The following is a 12,628-nucleotide window of genomic DNA, read 5'->3' on the forward strand; positions in this document are numbered from 1 at the left end:
CACATTAAGATATATTAATAATATTCATTGATACTAACAGGAAGCGGATCTTTGCAGGGAGAATCGTGCTCACAGGCATTCAGGATGCAGCCATCAGGGTTCCATTCCCACCTCAGGTGCACAGAGCCTAGATGGCACAAGCAGGGGAAGCCAGCAACCACTGAAAACAACAGAAGGGAGAAAATGCTTAACATTTCTTTAATCATGATATAATTAATACTAATTACTCTGAAGAATGTCATGCTCATCTGAATGCATTTTACTTTTTAATAAAAAACTGTGAATTCTTACAAAACTCTATTACACAATTCTCTACAATATTTTCTAAATAGCACTCGGTTCTATTTAACTTCAGAACTTCAATGATTTATTTGTTTATTTATTGTGTGTAAACTATTTGTATTTATTTTTTAAATCATTTTTATTGTTAATTTATTAATTTTCCTAATTTTTCCCCCTTTGCCCTCCTCCGCCCACCCCACCTCCTGCTCCCACAGTCAATCTACACACTGTTGTCCATGTCCATGGGTCACTCATGCATGTTCTTTGACTATTCCCTTCCCCTTTTTTCACACAAAATTCTCCTCCCCTCTTACTCTGGTCACTTTCAGTATCAGAATATTCACAATGAACATTTGGTAACAATTTGCAAAGTAACAATAAAAACATCCAGTTTTCTTTCTCTTTCTCTCTTTTTTTGTCAGTTAACAATATCTATGATCAATAGTTTACTATCATATCAATTAACTTTCCCAGATGGTTTTAGGCTTAATAAACAGTAAGTTAAGTGGTTGTTAAAGCTCCTTGTGTGACAAGGTACATTAAAGTACATAGAAATCTAAAAGTTGATTTTGAACCACTTAAGCCTTTGTTCAAAAGAGCTTTCACATTTCATCACAATCCTTTAAAAGTAATGATCAGAATATGTCCCCTATTTTATCATCAATGGAATGGAAAAAGAAGAAGCTCTGAAGCATCTCAAGGAAATGGTGACAGCATGGATTGCCCTTAGAACAGACATAGATTTATAGCTGCTCCTAGTTATTCCCTGGATTCTACTTATCCCTGAGATTTACCATCTAATCTACACTGCCACCCTGGCTCTGTGCAAGTACCAGCCATTACTCTCATTAAATGCTTAGATCCTTGGAGGAAAGAGCATTTTCAATGTAATGTGAGGTACTTAGCTGCCGTCTAGATTTCTGCAGCCATGCTTCTGTATAGCACAGGTAACTGGGGCATCTAAGGAGAGCGAGTCAGCCCATGGCCCTCAAAAAGAGAGAAGGGAGCTGAGAACTGACAGCTCTTTAGACAGGATTTTATATCTGTTTTACATTTTTCATTTAACATCCATTTTTTTACATCTCAAATGATTAATTCATATGCAGATATAGTTGTACATAAATAAATGATAACATTTTATCATTTGGTGCATCTTTATGTTATCTATAGAATTCTGTTTTATAAAATGAAATGTTATAAAACATAATAAAGATATGATGAAATCACATCAATCATCATGATATTTTTTAAAAGGTTTATGACTACAATTCAAGTTTGGATATTGATGCAAATTGGCAAGGAACAAACCACAAGAGTCAAATTAACTTTCAATATAGATACAGACATTCTCTATGTAGATAAATGATAAATTATCTTAAAGGAAATATGACAACAAAAAATAACTTTGGATTAACAAAAGGTCTGAAAGATAGAGATTGGTGTTAAAAAATAAAGCATATTGTTTTTTATCAACAAATATACTTTCTGAATGTTAAATCTTTAGTACTATGAAACTAAGAAATAAGCTACATTCCAAATAAGATCCTTATGAATAACCCACACTGCTGTTCTGAATTGAAATTTTCATCAGTTAAGCTGTTTATATTTGCATATATTATTTATTCTATACTTAAATATACATCAAACATAATACATTAGTTATACTGAAGCAAAGTCCTTGACATGATAAGTTTATTTTGAAAATATAGAGGTTATTATTTTAACAGTGTTGTGAATAACCACAAAATGTCTAAGATTTACAAATTCACATATACATATTGATCATTGTTTCTTATGTATAGTCACGTAATAAAGACTATTAACTTGGCACCCACACTTGGCTCGGGCACCTTGCTGGGCAGCAGATTTGCCCCACTGGCCCTGAGGTTGATTCTGGCTGGTCAGGCACCACTCACCCTGAGGTTGATTTAAGCCACATGCCCACACTTGACTCTTGCTGCTTGCCCAGAGGCTGAGTGGTGCCACGCCTGGAGGCTGACTGATGCTGCTTGCCTGGTGGTGGGCTCCACCCACAGTGGGCTCATAAAGAGCAGGGAGGAGGCATACCACATGGACCTCATCACAGCTAGTGAATTAAAGATGCAGGCCTGGTACAGATAGACAGTGGAGGCCTGGCAACTCACGGAGGACCTGGGCTGGACGCTGTGCAACTGTTAATATTTTGGCTCAGACCTGATCCCCATCCTCTCAAAACTCTAGAAAGGTTGAAAAGAAAAGCCCAGACCCCTCTTCCTGTGGCATCCAGGAAGCCAGCAGAACTTGCTCAATGGTTTTAAAGTTAGCAGGAGGCTTATTTTTATTTTCCTCTTTCTTTTTTTTTCTTCCCCCAAATGAGACAATAAGACATGGGGTTATGAAAAGTCCAGAGACAGATTCAAAGGGAGAGCACAAGGTTAACCCCAAAACTGAGAAACTGAGACAAATGTCACTTTGCTGTCCCATGGAACTGGCATTTTATTGTTTATTTGTATTACTATTTTTCATTATTTTTATCATTTTTATTTTATTAGTATTTTTTATTTATTTTCTTTTTGTTTAGTTTTCTTCATTTTATTTCTCTGTTTAATTGCATTATCTGACTGGTTTTCCTTATTCTCTCTTTATTGTATTTTAATTTTCCTTCTTTCACTTCACTCATGTACCAATAACACACTACTCTTGATCATGTACTTCCTATTCTGGTTATCCAAATCATACATTTCTTGTTCCAGTACTATTGTAAATAATTATTGTTGCATGCAATTATGCATACTACACAGCAACCCTCTCTGACCTTAGCCCACTTCACTTTATTCCTGAGCTTTATTATTGCTGTGGTTAATTCTATTCTCTCACATACTATACCTACTTTCTATTCTTTAATCTCATTATATCTCATCATCTAACCTTGCACAAGTACCCTGTTTTCTGGATTCAGCTCACAATCCTCCTCCCCTCTAATAAGAGTCTTATCTCTCTTTCACCTTTTATGAAAAGTGGCTAGTTGAGTGAAATATCACAGTTAACGCTATACTTATCCAAAGAATCTCCTATCTCTTCTCTACTTGTTGGAACTTTAAATCTTATAGAATACTGTCCCACTCTCTTAATCCTACCCCCTGCTATTGATCAAATACAAGAATAGGTGAGAGCTGCAAATATCAGTATACCCACTGGAGGAGAGAAACCACCAACAAAGGAACCACCAAAAGATACAACAAGAGAGCCCACACAAACAGAAGAAAGGGCAAACCTAGAGCATCCAGACAAGGAGATCAAAGAGACCATACCACTGAATCCTATAGAATTCCTGCCATACAAGTGCACCCTACAAAGACAGTTAGCAAAGCAAAACATCAGGAAGCACAGAAACAAGCAAAAAGACTCACATAAAATGAGGATCATGAAAAGAACATGCAATCAAAAGGAATGGAAGACTCCCCATTAAAAGAGACCAATGAAATGGAGGTAAACTATCAGATATAGGATTCAAAATAATGGCTATGAAGATATTCAAGGAATTCACAGACAATACAAGGAACTGAGTGAGAACTACATCAGCATGAAAAAGAAAATAGAAACTATAAACAAAAACCAGGAAGAAATGAATAAAATATCAGAAATAAAAAACACACTAAAAGTAATTACGAGCAGGCTGGATGAAGCAGAGGATTGAATAAATGAGCTGGAGGACAAGGTAGAAAAAAAAGAACCCAGAAAGAGCAAGAAAAGGAAAAGAGACTCAGAAAGAATGAAGAGGGGTTAAGGGAAATTCAGGGCAACAGGAAACATACTAATATCCATATAATAGGGATATCAGAAGGAGAAGAAGAAGAGCAAGGAATAGAAAACCTGTTTGCAAAAGTAATGATGGAAAACGTCCCTAATTTAATGAGAAAAAATGTCATACAAATCCAGGGAACACAGAGAGTCCCAATCAAGAGAACCTCACTTCAAGACACACCATAATTAAAATGGCAAAATTCCAAGACAAAGAGAGAATCTTAAAGGCAGCAAGGGAGAAACAGGAAGTGACATACAAGTGAGCCCCAATAATTCGAGCAGCCGACTTCTCAATGGAAATCTTCCAAGCCAGAAGGGAATGGCAAGAAATACCCCAAGTGATGAAAACCAGAGGCCTGCAACCAAGACTACTTTATTCAGCAAGGCTCTCAATTAAAATGGAAGGCCAAATAAGGAGCTTCCAGGACAAAATAAGCCTCAAAGAATATATCTCCTCCAAACCAGCTCGGCAAGAGATGGTAAAGGGTCTGCTTTAAGAAAGAGGAAAAAAAAGAGTGTGAGAGAGAGGAACACAGATATGTAAAAATGGCAATGGAGAAGTACCTATTAACAATAACCTTAAATGTAAATGTATTAAGTTCTCCAATCAAGAAACACAGAATAGCTGAATGGATAAGAAATCATGACCCACACATATGCTGCCTACAAGAGACCCACCTCAGGACAAAAGATTTACACAGACTGAAAGTGAAGGGCAGGAAACAATTATTCCAAGCAAATGGACAGGAAAAAAAAAGCCAGGGTAGCAATACTCATATCAGACAAAATAGACTTCAAAAAAGGGGCCATATAGAGAAACCCAGAAAGTTGCTTCATAATATTCAAGGGAAGAATCCATCAAGAAGACATAAACATTGTAAATATATATGCACCCAACATAGGAGAACCAAAGTACATAAAGAAAATCTTGGAGGACTTCAAGAAAGATATTGACAGCAACACAATATTATAGTAGGGGATTTCAATGTCCCACTGTCAAAAATGAACAGATCTTCCAAACAAAATATCAAAAAAGATATTGTGGCATTGAACAATGCTCTAGATCAAATGGACTTAACTGATATATATATAGAACCTTTCGTCCCAAAGAAGCAAAATACATTCTTTTCAAATGCATATGGAACATTTTCAAAGATTTACCATATGATAGGACACAAAACAAGCCTCAATAAATTCAAGAAAATTAAAATCACATCCAGCATTTTATCTGACCACAATGAACTGAAACTAGAAACCAACCTCAAAAAAAAAAAAACCCTCAAAAACACTCAAACTCATGGAGATTGAATAGCATGATATTAAACAATAAATGGGACAAGAATGAGATCAAGGAAGATCTCCAGAAAGTTTCAAAAAGTTTCTGGAAACAAATGAAAATGGAACTCACAACAACCCCAAACTTATGGGATGCAGCGAAGGCAGTCCTGAGAGGGAAGTTCATAATGATATAGGCCTACTTAAAAAAGATAGAAACATTTCAAACAAACAAACCTGCAGCTACAAGAACTCCAAGAACAACAACAAAGACAGCCCATAGTAAGTAGAAGAAAGGAAACAGCCAAGATTAGAACAAAATTAAATGACATAGAGACTAAAAGTGCAATTCTAAGGATCAATAAATCCAGGAGCTGGTTCTTTGAGAAGATAAACAAAATCAACAAGACTTTAAGCAGACTCATCAAGAAAAGAGAGAGAGGACCCAAATAAACACAATAAGAAATGAAAGAGGAGAGATTACAACTGATGCCATAGAAATATAAAGGATTGCAAGAAATTACTATGTAAAACTATGCCAAGGAATCTGAAAACCTAGGTGAAATGGACAAATTTCTAGAAAAATATAGTCTTCCAAAACTGAATGAAGAAGAAGCAGAAAGCAGGAACAGACAAATAATCTGAAAAGAAAAATAACAGCTGATGAAATTGAAGCAGTTTAAGAAAAACACTCCCAACACACAAAAGCCCTGGACTGGACGGTTTCACGGGAGAATCCTACAAAGCATTTTAAGGAAGAGCTAACTCCTATCCTTCACAGACTATTAAAAAAAAATCTAAGAAGAAGGAAGACTCCCAATTATGAAGCCAACATCATCCAAATCCCAAAACCAGATAAAGACACAACAAAGAAAGAAAACTTCAGGCCAATATCGCTGATGAATATAGATGCTAAAATCCTTAACAAAATATTGGCAAATTACACCCATCACTATGTTAAAAAGATACTACACCAGGATCAAGTGAGATTCATCCCAGGGATGCAAAAATGGTTCAATATTCACAAATCAATAATGTAATATATCACATAAACAAAATAAAAGACAAAAATCATATGATCACATCATTAGATGTGGAAAAAAACATTTGATAAGGTATAGCACCCATTTATGATAAAAACACTCAGCAAAGTGGGAATAGAGGGAGCATTCCTCAATATAAGCCATATATGAGAGACCTACAGCCAACATCATACTCAATGGGCAAAAACTAAATTTTTTTCCGCTAAGGTCAGGAACAAGACAAGGATGTCCACTTTCACCACTTCTATTCAACACAGTATTGGAAGTCCTAGCCAGAGCAATAAGACAAGAAAAAGAAATAAAAGACATCCAAATCGAAAAAGAGGAAACAAAACTGTCATTGTTTGCAGATGACATGATAATGTACATAGAAAATCCTATAGACTCCACCAAAAAAACATTGACTTATAAGTGAATCTGGCAAAACATCAGGATACAAAGTCAATATTCAGAAATCAAAGGCATTTTTATATACCAACAATAAAATATCAGAAACAGAAATCAGGGGAAAAAAACATTTGATATAGCAACAAGAAAAATAAAATATCTAGGAATAAGCCTAACTAAGGAGGTAAAATACTTGTATTCAGAAAACTACACAACACTGAAGAAAAAAATTGAGGAAGACACAAACAAATGGAAGCATACACCATGTTTATGGATTAGAAGAACTAGCATCATCAAAATGGCCATACTACCCAAAGCAATTTATAGATTCAATGCAAAACCTATTAAAATACCAATGGCATATTTCACAGATAAAAAACAAACACTTCAAAATTTCTATGGAATAACAAATGACCCTAAATAGCTGTAGTAATTTTGAGAAACAAGAACAATGTAGAAGGGATCACAATACCTGATATCAAACTATATTACAGGGCCACTGTAATCAAAACAGCCTGGTACCAGCATAAGAACAGACACATGGACCAATACAACAGAATAGAGAGCCAAGAAATAAACCCAAGTCTCTATAGTCAATTAATATTTGACAAAGGGGGCAGTAGCATAAAATGGAGTAAAAATAGCCACTTCAACAAATGGTGTTGGGAGAGCTGGACAGCTACATGCAAAAAAAAAAAAAATGACACTCGATCACCAATTTACACTATACACAAAAATAAATTCAAGGTAGATAAAAACTTAAATACACGTCATGGCACCATAAAAGTCCTAGAGGAGAACATAGGAAAATCTCAGATATTCCACACAGCAATATTTTCACTGATATGTCCCCTAGAGCAAGGGACACAAAGGAAAGAATAAACAAATGGGATCACATCAAAATAAAAAGCTTCTGCATGGATGAAGAAAACAGCATTAAAATGTAAAGAGAACCAACTACTTGGGAAAACATATTTGCCAATGACACCTCAGACAAGGGTTTAATCTACAAAATATATAAAGATCTCACATGACTCTACTCTAAGAAGACAAGCAACCTAATTAAAAAATGGGCAAAAAACTTGAACAGACATTTCTCCAAGGAGGACATACAAAGTGTCCAAAGACATATAAAAAGATGCTCAGCATTGCTAGCCATTATAGAGATGCAAATTAAAACCACAATGTGATACCACTTTACACCAATGAAAATGGTCCTTATAAACACATCAGCAAACAACAGGTGTTGGAGTTGTTGTGGAAAAAAGGGGACCCTAGTGCACTGTTGGTGGGATTACAGACTGGTGTAGCCACTGTAGAAAACACTATGGAATTTCCTCAGAAAACTAAAAATGGATCAGCCTTTTGACCCAGCAATTGCACTGTTAGGATTATATCCTAAGAACCCTGAAACACCAATCCAAAAGAACCTATGCACCCCAATGTTCATAGCAGCACAATTTACAATAGCCAAATGTTAGAAGCAACCTAAGTGCCCAAAAGTAAATGAATGGATCAAAAAACTATGGCATATTTACACAATGGAATTCTGTGCAGCAGAAAGAAAGAAGGTGCTCCTACCTTTGGCAATAGCATGGATGGAATGGGAAAGCATTATGCTAAATGAAATAAGCCAGGTGGTGAAAGACAAATACCATATGATCTTACCTTACACAGGAACCTAATCAACAAAACAAATAAGCAAGCAAAATATAATGAGACATTGAAATTGAGGACAAATGGACAGTGACTACAGGGGAGATGGAAGGGGATAGTGGGGGAAAAGGGTGAACGGTTTTCAGTAACAGCTATAAAGGACACATGGATAACTGGAATCAGGGAAGGGAGTTGGGAATGGCTGGGGTGGGGGAAAACAAAACAAAACAACAACAACAATAACAACAACAAAACACTATTAACTTGATTTCAGAAAGTTTGGCTTCCAAAACTATTTTATTTTAAAAATACAATGCCTTAGATCTATGCTGATAGTAGTTTATATGTATAATTTTAATAAATGTTTTGGTTCTCTGCTATGTAATTCCCAAATTACCCCCCACTTTGGCAAGGTCCAAAATATATTATAAATAATCATGTTAAGAAATATATCAAGCCCTGGCTGGAGTAGCTCAGTGGACTGAGCGCAGGCTGTGAACCAAAGTATCGCAGGTTTGATTCCCAATTAGGGCACATGCCTGGGTTGCAGGCCATGGCCCCCAGCATTCGAGCATTGATGTTTCTCTCTCTTTCTCCCTCCCTTCCCTCTCTAAAAATAAATAAATAAAATCTTAAAAAAAATGGAACAAACTGAAACCACAAGAATTGAAAAGAATAGTGACAAGCTAAATTAACAATAATTTTTTAAAAAAATAAAAAAAGAAATATACCAATATATCAGGTAGCCAAAATTTACATTTTTCATAATATATTATATATGATCTTCAAAAATTTAATAGAGCACTGCACTATAGTAACATATTTTGAAGTTGTATTTTCTTATAAAATAAGGGATTGTAAATTATAATATGCATGGAGACCTAATAAAATCATATGGATATATACGGACACATATATGTAAGGATATATACATATGTATGCACACACACACACACACATATATATATATATATATATATATCCTTCACTCAGAATGTATCAGAAGTGCTCATATATAACCATTATTCTAAGGCTACCTATATCTATAAAGTTGCCAACCTCTCAGGAATACTCTCTGTCTACCTTATTTTATAGTGAGAACCAGAAATTTGAGAGGCATTCCAAGCATCACCAAATACCTGCGTGTTTAAGCTCAGAAGTAAGATAATAGTGACTTATTTCAAGGTAATTTGAGAATTTCACAAATTTTAAAACCCCAATTTTAAAGTGCTGAATTCTTTAAAAAGCAAAGAAACAAACAAAAAATATGGTTTAAATCAGGAATAACAACAAATAGATGGCCCACAGACTAAAAGTACGTTTTGCTTAGTTAGCACAGTATTAGAAAAATATTCCATATTCATATCTATGTAGAAATATTAGTTTGCTGGGGCCCCACCACTACCTATCATTTTATTCCTAGGCTATTTCATCCAATCTAAAGAAAATCCATTATGCTTTCTAAGAACATGCATTGCAGAACACTGGTTTAAAGAAATGAATGTGTAATTTCAGTTAAATGATATCCATTCCAAATAAAATGTCAAACAAAGTATGCTATTTCATACACTACATTATTTTAACTCTTTACCCATTTACCGAGGGACCATGCAGAAATACTTTTGAAAGGAGGTAAAATAAACCAAAATAAGATGGACCAGTTATTTTCCTACATCTTTCTAGCTCTGTCTCTTTCTTTCTCTCTCTCTCTCTCCCCCTTTGTTTTTATTTTTGTTTTTTCCTTTTTATGCCTCAACCTTATCCATTTCATAGGGTTATTTAATGCTCTGTTTCATGTGTCTGAAAAATCTAGTATCCAGTATTCAGCTTTCTTTTATTTCTTCTTTCTTCCTTAACTTCTTTTTGTTTTTTTTTTTTCTACCTTCTTTTTTTCTCTATAATAACATATTTTACTCAGGGTCATGTATCTCAGTGGGTAGGACTGTGTGGGTGTGATAGATGAGCTAAAAAATAAGTTACTTTAAATCAGTGTAAACAACTTTTTTCTATATCTACAAACAAATGGTTTTAAAAAATCTATCATTAAAAAATGATGAAAAAATGGTTGAGTCTGACATCAGAACACAGAAGTAACACTTCATTAAAAATGTTCATTTGCTACTGTTATGACTCAGAAATAAAAAATAATTTGTCAGAAGTGGGGATTTTTAAAATAGGCACTGACTTTGATATTCAAGGCAAGACAAATACAGCAGTCCATCATGGTTGCATCTTGAGCTATTCCACCACTACATCAGATTCCAAGTTAGACTGCACTACAAGAATTGCTGTGGCTGAGTGCACCCACAGTCATAGCAATTTCCATTCAGGCAAGGCTGGAACTGCACTCATTGACATTGATCTCGTGGCATGGACCTGCAAAGCCTTTCCCACACTGACACTCTTACTCAAGGGGAAACATTTCCAGATCCACCTTTTTCTACACACAACTCCATTCTCGCAAGGATTACTAGCCCCGCAAGGCCCATATTCACAGTAAGGACTTGAAAGGAAAGACTCAGAGAATCAGTGGTTATATAATGAATCAATCTTGCAAACTATGTTGTCAATTACCTGGCCTAACTCTGCATAAATGCATTCAATTCAGTTTCTAGGCAAAGACTCATAGTTCTCTTCCACATTATCACTGTGATTGTCTCTCTCTTTCTCCATTGCAAATTAAGGAAGAAATGTTATTTTTGATTCCAATGTTTCATCTAATGAAGAACCAGCAGGCAGCAATGTTAAGTGACTGTATTTTTTAAAATACCATTTTGTTTCTCCATACTTTGAATTCTTGTTCAACAATATTCTCTGAAGACATTGCAATTAGGAAAGAACACTATTAATGATTCGATGCTCCCTGTGTTTTCTTTCTGGTACCTCAAAAGTTGCTATCACTGTGAGCTTAGGTTGATGGATTTGGTGCTATTCTCAAAGCAGGTAAACAATGAAAAAAATTTTAATAAGCCTTTAATGTTAAGAGTAACACTTCAGATCTGAAACTTAGTTTTAATTTTTTACTTATAAAATGTAACTAGATAAGATGATTGTCACTGAGTGAAATGAACACATGTATTTGGATACAAAAAAAAGAAGACTTAACCCAATGGAATCCATACTAAAAATGTGAAGTGCAAACATGAAATTGTTCATCAAAACAAAGTCATTGTTCAGGTGTCAGTTTTCCAGGCATATCCAAAGATTTGGATATTAATTGTTTGGAAAGCATTTAAATTATAGCATTCATTCACTAAAATGTATAGTATATATGTATAAACATAGGTTTTAAAAGTGCTTGGCTGGATACCTCAGAGAAGAAAATGTCCGGATATTTTCAGCTGCGTAAGTTTTCTCAGCAATGACACAATCATAGGAAGGACAATAAAAAGAATTGGAATACAGGGTAAAGTTTTCAAAATTTAGAAATACAGTTACAGTTAGAGAAATTCTAAAATCTCAGGATCCCAACTGAAATAAAAATTTCCCTCATTTAAAGAAAATCGATTAATAGTTATTTTTTACTAGAGTTGTGATAATAGTATAGAGAATTTAAAAACAAACAAGGTCAATTTCTTGTCCTTAAACCATTATGAAATTGAAGTGTATTGCAAATGCTATATTTCTGGATACTACTTTATCTTAATAAAAATATATTTTTTCATAAGAGAAATTGCATTGAACAAACATCCACCAGAAACACATAAAAATCTTGTCCTTAATGACAGTTGCCATGCATACCTTTTTATCCTTAATTACCTACCTATAGATACTTAATTGTGAAAATGGTGTTTTGCTTTGCTAGTGGGAAGTTGTTTTAGCTTATCTCTTCATACATAATTCCAGGCATATGATCCATGAGGTTGTTGAGCAATAATTCACAGCCATATTTTGGAAAATACCCACAATATTCTATTTTACACAATATATACGAGTACACTGTATCCTCAATATCATGCTGATTTGTATATTAATTCATCATACAAATATTTAATGAGCTCCTAGTCTGTGGCAAGCAATGTGGCAGATGCGGGAGTTATAAACAATACAGGGTTCAAACAAGCAAGTAAATCAATGTAGTGTAATAAGGAATAAATGTGGTCAATTTTTTAAGCTAATGAGGCACTGTTATAGGCAGAATGCTGATATGGGCACCATGACTCCCATTCCATTGTCCATGGCCTATAGAACTCAGTGTAGAT

General features: G+C 34.8%; 1 protein-coding gene across 1 annotated transcript in view; it reads right to left on the reverse strand.

Annotated features, from left to right (window-relative positions):
- The window catches only part of LOC118499947 (protein eyes shut homolog), a 145,330-nt gene that overhangs the window by 99,292 nt on the left and 33,410 nt on the right, over positions 1-12,628 (reverse strand). Inside the window, exon 2 of the mRNA XM_036022597.1 lies at positions 39-160. Within this exon, the coding sequence (XP_035878490.1) occupies positions 39-160 (122 nt within the window). The remainder of the gene's footprint in view (positions 1-38; positions 161-12,628) is intronic.

The sequence above is a fragment of the Phyllostomus discolor genome, chromosome 4 (assembly GCF_004126475.2).
Source record: "Phyllostomus discolor isolate MPI-MPIP mPhyDis1 chromosome 4, mPhyDis1.pri.v3, whole genome shotgun sequence".
Classification (NCBI taxonomy): domain Eukaryota; kingdom Metazoa; phylum Chordata; class Mammalia; order Chiroptera; family Phyllostomidae; genus Phyllostomus; species Phyllostomus discolor.